Source organism: Capra hircus, chromosome 13 (assembly GCF_001704415.2).
Source record: "Capra hircus breed San Clemente chromosome 13, ASM170441v1, whole genome shotgun sequence".
Taxonomy (NCBI): Eukaryota; Metazoa; Chordata; class Mammalia; order Artiodactyla; family Bovidae; genus Capra; species Capra hircus.
Genome location: NC_030820.1, coordinates 46,490,409 through 46,501,963, shown reverse-complemented (window position 1 = coordinate 46,501,963; position 11,555 = coordinate 46,490,409). Strand labels below are relative to the sequence as shown.

The window sequence follows — 11,555 nt, the reverse complement described above, 5'->3', positions numbered from 1 at the left end:
GTCAAAACAGCCAGTTAAAAAAAATTAGAAACCTGAATTATGGATTTGGAAATTCAAGGAGAAATTCAAGTGTTCAAGGAGAACACAACTACAGGTCCTACCTAACCAGGACCATTCCGTGGGTCCCTTCCCTCTGCTTAGTCCTTGAACATCTCTTTCCTTGGTGTTAAACCTTGTTTATTGAGCCTAGAGCCTTGTTGGATGCTGATGTCACCTCTGATGAGACTTACATGAGTAATTCTTCCTGTGGATAGTGTCAACTGAAAAATAAAATGTATAACATGGAAGTTGTGAGTCAATGGCACCCCACTCCCGTACTCTCGCTGGAAAATCCCATGGATGGAGGAGCCTGGTGGGCTGCAGTCCATGGGGTCGCAAAGAGTCGGACACAACTGAGCGACTTCACTTTCACTTTTCACTTTCATGCATTGGAGAAGGAAATGGCAACCCACTCCAGTGTTCTTGCCTTGAGAATCCCAGGGACGGGGGAGCCTGGTGGGCTCCCATCTATGGGGTCGCACAGAGTTGGACACGATTGAAGCGACTTAGCAGCAGCAACAGCAGGGCAAAATGAGGACTACAGCCTAGGAGACAGCATCTCAGAGAGCTCTGAGGAACTGCTCCAGAGACATAGCGGGGGAGGTCGGTATATATGTGAACTGGTGAATGTATGCCGTCAAGCACATGCCTTGGCAGAAGCTTGCTGCTAGTCATGAGGAGCAGATGTCACTGTTAATGATTTTAGAGCTTTTCTAGATATGAGGAGATGGAAGAATTGGGGCTCATAAAGTCTTCTGAAAATATCTAACTATTTGAAGGCCTGTTCTGCCAGTTTCTCCCAGAGTGTAGCGTGCCTCATTCCTGATCTCCCCTCTGAACTCCTTTCAGTGTGTGTTGAAGATCAGCGACTGCAGTGGCTAGAGAGTTAATCCTTGTAGAGGTAGATGGCAAGTGACAATTTTTAGCTAACAGCAGTTCCCCTGCCCCCGCCCCAAATCTTTCACCCTCATACCTCCATCTATTCAAGGACACCAGCTGTGTTAGGTCCTCTGGTCCTGATTTGTTTCCAGCTTCCTCGAGTTCCTTTCTGGCCTTCTGCCAACTTCCCTGTACAATTTAAGGCCAAGCTTATTGGAGTTAAAACAATTTGTATTGTTTAAGAAATCAATGCTTTCCTACAAAAAGATGTGGAAATTCCAAGGGAAGATCAGAGAGGGGTGGGTGGGTATTGAGTGGATGAATGAAGATAAGAAATTCACAGATGGAAGCATCTTGGGGATTCAGGGACATTTAGATATTGGAGGATAACCTTTTTCTGGGTGGTCGGCTTTGGCCTGGATGCAGCTGCCAGGAAGATCCTTTTGGGAGTGGGGTGGTCAGTCTGAGGCCTCTTGTGGGTCCAGGTGAAGGCTCCCATTTGCCAAGGGAAACAGCTGAGTCTGTTTTTCTGGAGCAGGTTTTTGATGGGATTGGCTAAGAGATGTCAAAGATATATCATCTTATTTACATTTTGCAGGTGTCTGTTTTTCCCAGTAGCATAGGAATTTGGCTCCCTTCTCTTCTACCTGTGAGGCTGGGTGCCCAACTGAAACAGGGACTTCTATCGGCAGTGAGGATAAGATAAGGACAAGCCCTCTGCTGTGCCTGACTGCATGACCTTTGGGCAGAAAAAGTGGACATGCAGCCACTGACCTGAGCTAGGATTATCAGAGGTCTGCTCTTCAACTGAGCAGCACCTGAGCTTTCAGCTGGGGAAATGAAAAAGCCATCGTGCCACATCTGTGTAAGTTTTCTTGACTACTCGCCTGGCATATGTAGTCTGCCCATGTGTTATCACTACCTGCAAATAGGCACATGGGCCCCACTCTCAGCATTTCAAGTTGAGACCCTGGCAGACTCCAGAGTGTGCCACATAGCAACACGTGGGTGTTAATATCTTAGGGCATCCTTGTCCAGCCAGATACAGCACATGAAGAAAAGATGGAGTTGAAAGATGTGACCAAACTGAAAGTGCAAAGTTAAGGCCAGGGGTCCACTTCCCAAAGTCAGTCACTTGTTATCAGAAAGCTTGAGGTAGAGAGTAGGGGCAACTCAAGACAAACTGATGGCCACTATCTGGGACAAACCTCGTTAGGACCAGAGGGTGGGGTTTCTCAACATTGCCAGTCATATCCTAAGCCAGGTGGGGTGTGAGGGCTCCGGGAAGATGCTGATCATCTGCCCAGACAGCTCAGAGGAAAGGAGAAGCATGGGCTATTTACACTGTGTGCTTGATTTCTTCTTCTTTTGATTTTTACGACCTGGAGAACATTCTTGCTGGGATGCAGATATTTTTATTTCTTATTTTACTGAAGATCAATAAAAAGGCTAAGACCAAACATCACACTGTGCTTCTTCTGCCAGTTAGGGAGTGTGGAGTTGTGCAAACAAACCACCCTCTGAGCAGAACCCCCACACATTCCAGCTTTCCAGATGTTTTGGGCCACAGACTAGGTGTAGGATGGAAACTGCTAACAGTTTTACAATTTTCAAATAGTCTTTATACTCAGAAATTAGTTGGAAAGCTTTAGGTGTGTTGTATGCAAAGTAGTAAAGATGCTCAAGCACCATTTGGAGAAAAGGCAGTTGCTGTAACTTAAATGACATAGAGACTTTTAAATTTAGCACAGTATACTGCAGGGGGTAGAATGAGAACTGCTTCAGCTATTTAGGAGCATAATCTAGTCATGTCTAGAAAAATTTAAATTGCACATAGCTTTGTTCTGGAAATGTTGCATGTATAAATCTACTCCACAGAAATAAAAGTAACAGATTGCAAAGTTGTCTGTACATTGATGTTTATTATTTGCAGTGGTAGAAAACCGAAGACAATCTGAAGGTCCATCAACATGGAAATGATTAAATCAATCAGAGTCTAGTCCATGGTATAGAATATCATGCCACATCCTAAAGGACAAGTTAACTAACTAGGTGGCTGTTGCACTAGGGTGAAGGTGATAACACAGTGAGACAAACTGCAGAAGAATAAATGTGAGTTGTATGATTACAGTATTTTTTTAAATATAAATTGATTTATTTTAATTGGAGGTTAATTACTTCACAATTCTGTATTGGTTCTGCCATACATCAACATGAATCTGCCACAGGTATACACGTGTTTCCCATCCTGAACCCCCCTCCCTCTCCCCTCCCCATACCACCCCTCCAGATTACAGTATTTTTAAAAAGTGATCAAACAAAAAACTATCTGAGCACAATGAAAGCATGGAGGCTACATCTCAGGCAGGAAGGAGAGTGGGTTGGGGAAGGCAGCAGGAGGCAAAAACCCCTAAATCATAGAAAAATGAAAAAAGCATAGAACAAAGTTGAGCAAAAATTTAGAATATATATGATCACTTAAATTATCATTGCAAATATGTACATTTGTATATGCAAATGGTAAGGACCAGGAGGTTATAGGGCAAAATGAGAACACTTGACAATCAGATGCTGGAGCTGTGGGCAGTGTTTGGTTTTGGATTTCTGTTGTAATTTTAGTGCCATTTTTACAATAAACATTTTTTTTTAAATAAACATATTTTTAAAATGAATGCTTAGAAGAGACAAGAAATCAATGGTTGGTGAAATTATTCACTTTTAAAATGACTCCATCAAGAATAATTCAGAAATCCTTCACAATGTCTTATACATAGTAGGCATTTGACCAACCTTTGTTAAAGTGAAAAACTAGACTCACAAAGCCTTGACTGGATCTCATAATTCATAAACATGAGCAAGGATGTTCAAATAAATATGGAATCAATTTAAAGTTCCAATAATAAATTTGACATTTAAATCACTATATACCAATTCACTACACACCCACTTAAATCTGGTTTCTGGAACTATTAATGAAATGAGGAAAGACACTGGCTTTCTATGTAAAAACCTTCCAACTGTATCCTTGAGAAGAACACTGATTAGCCGTGGAGGTTCAGAACAAGAGGTACCATTATCAACACTCATATTTTAAAATACTTTGGATAAAATCATCTGACAATGCACATTTTTTCACCCATACAGACAATTGATAATACTCAGCAACTTTTATCACCAAATATGGTTCAACAACTCCTGAGGGTGGGGGCTGGGTACTCTGAGCATATCCTCAGAGAGCCTCTGGGGGCATCTTTTAGAGTATTAGATTCATTATTTTTATTTAAACTGTATTGATATTTTGTAATATAAATGTAGTTTAACTAATGATAATTCTTAATTAGGGCATGTATGAATTCATTAATTGATCTTCTTAAATATATATTTCATTTTTAACCTTTCTGCTGAGGAATTGTGTTTTTGAAGCTGTAAGTGGTTCATGGAAATGATGGCCCCTCACCAAAGCAGCAGTAAAAGAATGACTGGAGATTGTATGGAGCACCTGTATGAAGGGAATATATTTAAAGATGCTTGTGTGCATGCATACCTAAAAACATGCACACTCGGTTGCAGGAACATTAGAAAGGAAATTTATCATTTAGAAATAGTTTCCTAAATACATTAACTACTTCAGAGATGCGAGTAGCAAATACTTATACTTCTTGTGAAAAAACATCTTTATGCCATAGATCTAGACTACTCCAGGAATCAAGCTGGTAATACTTCCTTACTAGGCAATATGGACATTTGTCTAGATTTTATTTATATTTTAGCTTAATTCCTTCATTATATCTTACTTTAATTAAACTAATTAACTTCCATGTAATAAGTTATCAAAAATGTGGCCATCGGCATCAATCATTTCGTATTTCCAAAAGTAGAAATGTACAGAGCAGAAATCTGGGTTAGATAAGCCAGCGTTGAATTATGGCTGATACTTTCTAACTACTTTACTATTTTACTTCTTGGAGCCTCAATTTTCTCATCTATACCAAGAGAATAACACTTATTACACCTACCTCTGAGAGTTGTCAGGAAGCATTGTGAAGTGCTTGGTATGGTCCCTGGCACATTCTTTTACCTGCTTACCAAACATTTATTGCATAATATGGTGGGCCAGATGCTACACCAGAGTTGAGAATGCAATGATCAACAAGCCAACTTTAGGTAGAACCTGGAGAGGATTGATACCCACACATTTATCAAATATAATCAAACGCCTGAGTGAATACTTGGGAGTGCTATTTAAAGCGCTAAAGAATCAATCACACTGTTCTTTGGTACCTTCAGAACACGTGGGGTTTGGGGTTAGAGGAGAAGAACTGGAATAACTTGCTTATGGTTTGCTTGCCTATTGATCTCTGTGGCTGCCAACTTGCCTGCAAGCTTATTTCACGATAAACCAAATGAAAACCAGCAGGCAGAGCATCATGGGCTGGTCCAGAGTGACCTGAAGTCCTGCTCCCCTTTCCAGCCAAAAGTCACAGTGCTTGATGGAGCAGAGCTCCCTGATCAGCTGCCACAGGACCCGCTGGTAAACCTTGTTGTCTTGTTTCTCACGGGACAGTTCCTCTTGATTTGCCACCTGGGTGGCATTAATGCAGCTGGTGACAAACTTTTCCTTGGTGACATTGGCCTCGGAGCAGCCGTTGTAATGGATGCCGTCAGGAAACTGCCAATAGTTGGCCTCATAGTACCTATTGCCCTCCACTCCAAAGTTGATATCCAGCTTTCGGCCTTGCTTGATGAAGGCCCCTGGGCGGATTTCCGCAGTGTGGGCCTCCGTGACCTGGGAGGTACTTGGCAAGACCTTCCGGTTCCACTTGATTCTGTGCTTTATGCCTCTCGCCTTGACTGAGGAGAGTTGGCTAAAGAGCAGGACACAGACAATGGCCAACCAGCATCCACCCAGATGTTTCCTCATTGTGTCGGAATCTGCAACAGAAAAGGCTGGAGCAGTTAACTTCCTCAGTGGAGTTCTGAGTCTCCCATGTCCCCTCCTGTGTGTAGGAGACTCTTTGAGAGGAATGTCATTCTTGCACCTTTTACATTTTTCCTGAAACATAACTGTTTTCCCAGGCTTGGTCTGCATAGGGTTAAGTCAAAACCAAGTTTCTTGCTCTGGCCTGGAATTACACCGTTCAGGATGGTGATCTTGGTTTTCTCAGACAGATCAGAAGTTGCAACAGGCAATTTGATTATTCATGGATATCTTTTCTAATCACATCCTGGGGACAGTGGGGTCCCACCCTCCTCCCTCAACCAGCTTCTTATTGCACATACCATGCCAGCTGCTGACATTGCCTAACTTAATTCTCACATGGGGTAGATATGTTATTATCCTCACTTTATAAAAGTTGTATTGGGTTTCAGAAGTTAAGTAATTTTCCTGAGGCCACACAACAGCAGAGAATGGGGGCAGATTTGAATCCAGCTCTGTGATGCTTTTCCCAGGTACCCAAGGGCCATGTCCCATTACCCTTTTGAGCTGCTGAAGGGGATGGTGCTTTTGAGTCACTGGGCATGAGGTTAAGTGAATAGCAGCTCTGATGGCCCCTCAGTTAAGTGAACAGCAGAGCCTGTGAAGAATTACAGAGGAAATGAAATAAGAGGAAGGACAAGAGGGCTTGGGGAAGCACCAAGAGTCAAGCTGGCCCCAAGACATCTGAAAGACTGCTGATGACCTCAGGAAATATCCCTCCTCCTTAAGGCCCCCAGTCTGGTAGTTAGTCACAACTGGTTCCTGAAACTACAATAGCTATTGTGGAACTCCATCTCTTAAGGTCAAATATTCAGGACATTCAGCACCTGGACCTTTGTCCATGTGGATCAGGAATACACAGAGAGTTACAATAGCAGAGCCTGCTTAGACAGTCTTCTAGGAGATTTCCTGAGTTCACCAGTGCCAGAGCTGAAGGAGGCTGACAAGCTTGTCTTGCTTAGGCCCTAAGATACCCTCCCTGCAGTATTCCTTACAATGATTAGTACTTCTTTGTTCAAAATGTTCAACTCTAGTGTGACACAGCTTCTTATGCAGAAAAATAGGCAAAATGCAACCTAACTGCATGCACATCCACGCTTCTCTGGACTCCTGCAAAGAGGCCTCTGCTGACCTCTTTACATGCAGACATCTACTAGTCACTGTCCCAGGGTGGGCATGAGTGTGCCAGGCAGCAGCCTGAGCACCTAGCCTTCCAGCATCCCATTCATCATTGCCCACCAATCACAGTGAGCTCAGACAAGCTTTCTCCAAAGAGATCCAAGAGATCCATACCCCTTGGTAGGAGAAGCTTTAAATAAGAATAATAGCATAAATTATGCATGCATCAAATTAAAAAATAAAAGCATAGAGACCTTGAGAAATAAATTAGTCTTCAGAGGCAAAGGCTTAAAAACAAAAGAAAATCCTAACCAGCCAACCCTTAAGCTAGCATTTTATTATAGCACCAAAACATAGACAGGAACCCCAGTGATGTTTGAATCTTCTCTCAAGTGTCCCCAGACTTGGGACCCATCCCAGGAGGTGAGATTCAAGAAATCACTGCATGGTTTGTAGTGGTATTAAAAATGAAGAGCCCTGGCCACAGAAATGGTTATCACACATAAACTCTGCTCCCCACATACCTTAGGATCTCTCTGATGCACCTCTGGAGCCACGGGCACACTGTCCTCTTGTGCACCTTCTGCACATACTCCTGGACCTGCCTAGCTATGTAGGAGCTGCAGGGGGAGGTGCATTCCTGCTGCTTTCCAAATATGGGAGCCTTTCCCTCCTGGCAGGACCAATCAGGGGTTCCCAAGTACTTCTTTGCCTTGAGACAGATGGACCCTTTCATTACTCTTTACTAATAAACACCAATAAACACCATGTGAAGAACTTGGTAAAGTCCAGAAAGACTTGAGAGGTGACTTTTTTTATCTTATTTATTAAAAATATTTTAAACTTACTATTTCTGTTTGATTAAGGAGGATATAAATGAACAGCTAGATGAAGAGGTACACAGGGCATGTCTAGAAGGTTTCCAAGCACAAGAGTGTGGAAGCACATTCCCGTGGAGTGTGGGGTACATCACTCTTCCTGAATGTGAATTCACTGACCTGGAAGCTCTTTGAAACTCATGCCAGAATCGGGTGACAAATCAAATATTGTAATGAAAGATGTTCCTCTCACCCCTGTCACTCAGGAAGTTACAGGGTTTTGGAAGCTCTGTGCCAGGAACTGGGAATGAAGATCAAATATATATTTCTTACTATATCAAAATGTCACAGCTGAACAGATAAGTGGCTGTATCTGTTCAAGGAGTCTGGTTAGGGCTATTTTAAGACTGATATTTGGAGAGGTGACTTTTAGATTGAAAAGAAAAAATGTTAGAAGGAAAATGCTTTTCCTTCAATATTTATACAAAGGTGTTTTATTTATTTAATTTTTAATTTTATTTATTTTATTTTTTAACACCAAAAACATTTTGTATTGGGGTATTAATTATGTTATTACCATATGTTCTGTAATGATTAGTTATGTTATTAACAATGTTCTGTAACTTTGAGCAGAGTTCCATGTGCTATACAATAGCCCTTTGTTGTTTATCTATTTTAAATATAGCAGTGTGTACATGACCTTCCCAAAGTCCCTAACTATCCCTTCCCCCCAGCAACCATAAGTTTCTAAGTCTGTGAGTCTATAACAGGGCACTTTAAACAAGCCTTGTTGGTTATGCATACTGTCCTTCACCTAAAGACCAGTTTCAGAAGCTAAGAGTCCTTTGTTAGGCAGTCTCTGTGGGAAGGATCAGGTTGGGAAGTGGGTGAGAAATCCATTGAACCTCATGACCCACAGCCTGGACCTACAGGGAATGAGGAAGCTTCTTCAGAGTAGCTTCCTTGGAAAGTAGGGCTAATGTTGGGTGGAAGACAAATGAGAGCACTTGCCAGAACTTTGGGTTGCTGCTGCTGCTGCTAAGTCACTTCAATCGTGTCTGACTCTGTGTGACCCCATGGACTGCAGCCCACCAGGCTCCTCCACCCATGGGATTTTCCAGGCAAGAGTACTGGAGTGGGGTGCCATTGCCTTCTCCGCTTTGGGTTGCTAGGAATGGTTAAACCAATGAATTATTCCAAAGGCCAATGAGGTGAATATTTATAGAAAACCAAGGGACAGAGACAAAGGAAGATGAAACCCACACTGTTCAGAGATGGTGTGGATTGAGAGTGGGTTTCCTGAGTGCCTCTCTCCAGTGGTGCCCAAGCCTAGTGGGGAGAGACCTGGAAGATCTGCCTCATGTGGTACAACGGGCTGTGCATGGTTATCAGGTGAACACACAGAAGGGACTTACTTAAGTGTTCCTGTTAAAATCATTACTGCAACACCAAATCAAAAGTGACTTCTGGAGGTGAAACCGGAATGAGATTTACCTGTAAACAGAATACCATTTTCACCCTGAATATGACCCTATCAATGGTCCCCCAAATTCACTTCAAAGCCCTTTTTTGAACCATATTAAGTGGTTTCTTCTGGAATGACCAGCAGATGATGCCAGAAGAGTTTACAAAGACATTTCACCTTGGAGGTGGGAAACCCCAAATCAAATGCTGTCCCTGCAGGGCTTCTGCGCTAGGTGGATTTTTGGCCTCCACATGGACCGACCTTTCTTCTCTGCCTCTCCCTTTAAATTTTATTCATTTTTCCTCTCTTAAAAAAGAAACTTTTTCATTTTCTTTCTAGAATCATAGATATTTTGGTTTTGTGGACATATGCACACACACACATTATCAGTAGTGGAAAATTAGCACAAACTATTTGTGAAATGCAGAAGAGAGGAAGAAAAAGACTTAATATTTCACTATCCAGAGACAAATGCCAGTACATGTTTGTTCAACATAATAGATGCTTAGGGTAGTAATTAGGTTTGGGATGTTTAGAGCTGGAAAGGACTCAGAATCCTCTAGTCCAGCTCCTTCACACTATAATGTCATGGGGCCCAGATAGTCCCAAGGTCACCCACCCAGGAGGCTGTGTTGCCCCTGCAGGCCCATTGCCCTGTTCTGAACTCCGTGTTCTGTCCACCCTGCCTGTCCCCATCTGTCGCAACCACCTCCAGGGCCCCTCCCCTCCAGGCCTTCCCCTTCTTTCTTTTCCCTTTCAGAGGAGGACTTTGCCCAGAGGGTTGTGGGAGGTTGGTTTAGAGCTGATGAGGCTGCAGATTCCTCTTGTCAGTGAACAAAAGGCTGTTCTTGGAGGCACAGAGGAGTGTAGAGGGCTGTGAAACGTTTGAGACGATTGGAGGAGCCCTGGAAGCTACAAATGAAGCGAGAAAACTGTTAACCAGATACAGAGTGCAGAACGGCTCTGATCCTGCCCCACACCCAGCTGATGAACAAACAGCCAAGGAATTAGTGAGAGAACATTAGTTTCTTCAAATGAGCTGAAAGGCCAGGGCTGGGTGAATTGTGTCTTCCACGCTTGAAAATTATAGTAAGACAATAATAGAATTTTGATCATATTTGAGAAAACTGGGAGAATGAGACTGATTCCACCGAGTTGGGCGCTCCATGACACAAAGACTGTGATGTATTTCTCTCCAACATTGTTGTCAGCCAAAATCTGGCCTTTCTCTGCCCACCAAAGCTGAATAAAATATGTGGAGACAGAGTCTGAAGGTAATAGAAAGTTGACTTTAATTCTCAGCCAGTGGCAAGGGAAACACAGTAGGCTCATGCCTCAAGACTTTGCTCCCCACTCCATGAGGAGTCTAGGGGCTTATACAAGATGAGGGATCGCAGTCAGGAGTCAACGATGAGGAATAAAGGTGTTAGGATCTTGCCAAAAATAGTCATAGGCTGGCAGCAGTAACCCAGTAATTGAGTCCGGCATCTCTGCGGCTCTGTGGCCTTCCTTCTCATATGTAACTACATGGGTAAAGGAGTGTTATAAGGGTAAGCAAAGGATAATAGGTGCGAAATGTAATTCCTGCAGAATTAGGGGGCCGAAAAGCAAACTTAGTTGCAGACATGCAGAGTTAGGAGCAGTTAAAATTAAAAAGAAACTAGGAATGTTCAGGTCTGCTCAATGTTCTGTTTACCTTTTTTGTTCTCAGGAAAGGGAAAGAAAAAACTCTTTCCTCTTTTTCCTTTTCACTGAAACAATACGAATAATCAAAAATTATGTGCATTAAAAAAAAAGCAAAACAGGGAAAGACTGAGTTTTAAAATGCATGAAGGGATTATTATTATATCAATTCTATGTTTGTTAGATCTTGGGCCTTTTTGAAAACATTTAGAAATAAATAAAGTGATCATTAAGATAGAAGATGCCATGGCAAAATCACTGTATACAGAAAGGTTAGTGTGTGGGAAGATTACCCACCATATCTTGGCTTCTTGAAATTTATCAAGTGTCTGTTATGTGGGAGAGCATAGAGATGAATAAGGCAGCTAAAGTAGCTCATGACCTAATGATAAAGAAATGTGTTTTGGAAAAAAATACTTATTAGATAGCAGTGTAGTTGTCTAAACAGCCATACTCAATTTTTCTTTTTATTGAAGTCTACTATACACACAGGGGCTTCCCTGGTAGCTTAGCTGGTAAAGAATCCACCTGCAGTGCAGAAGACCCTGGTTCGATTCCTGGGTCAGAAAGATCT

The 11,555-nt window shown here is 42.4% G+C and overlaps 1 protein-coding gene across 1 annotated transcript; it reads right to left on the bottom strand.

The window, feature by feature from the left end:
- PRND (prion protein 2 (dublet)) lies at positions 3,208 to 7,614 on the bottom strand. Its single transcript, XM_005688158.3, has 2 exons — positions 7,540 to 7,614; positions 3,208 to 5,850 (listed from the first exon to the last, which is right to left on the bottom strand). The coding sequence occupies exon 2, from the start codon at positions 5,837 to 5,839 to the stop codon at positions 5,303 to 5,305; it is 537 nt and encodes a 178-aa protein (XP_005688215.2). The 5' UTR covers positions 5,840 to 5,850; positions 7,540 to 7,614; the 3' UTR covers positions 3,208 to 5,302.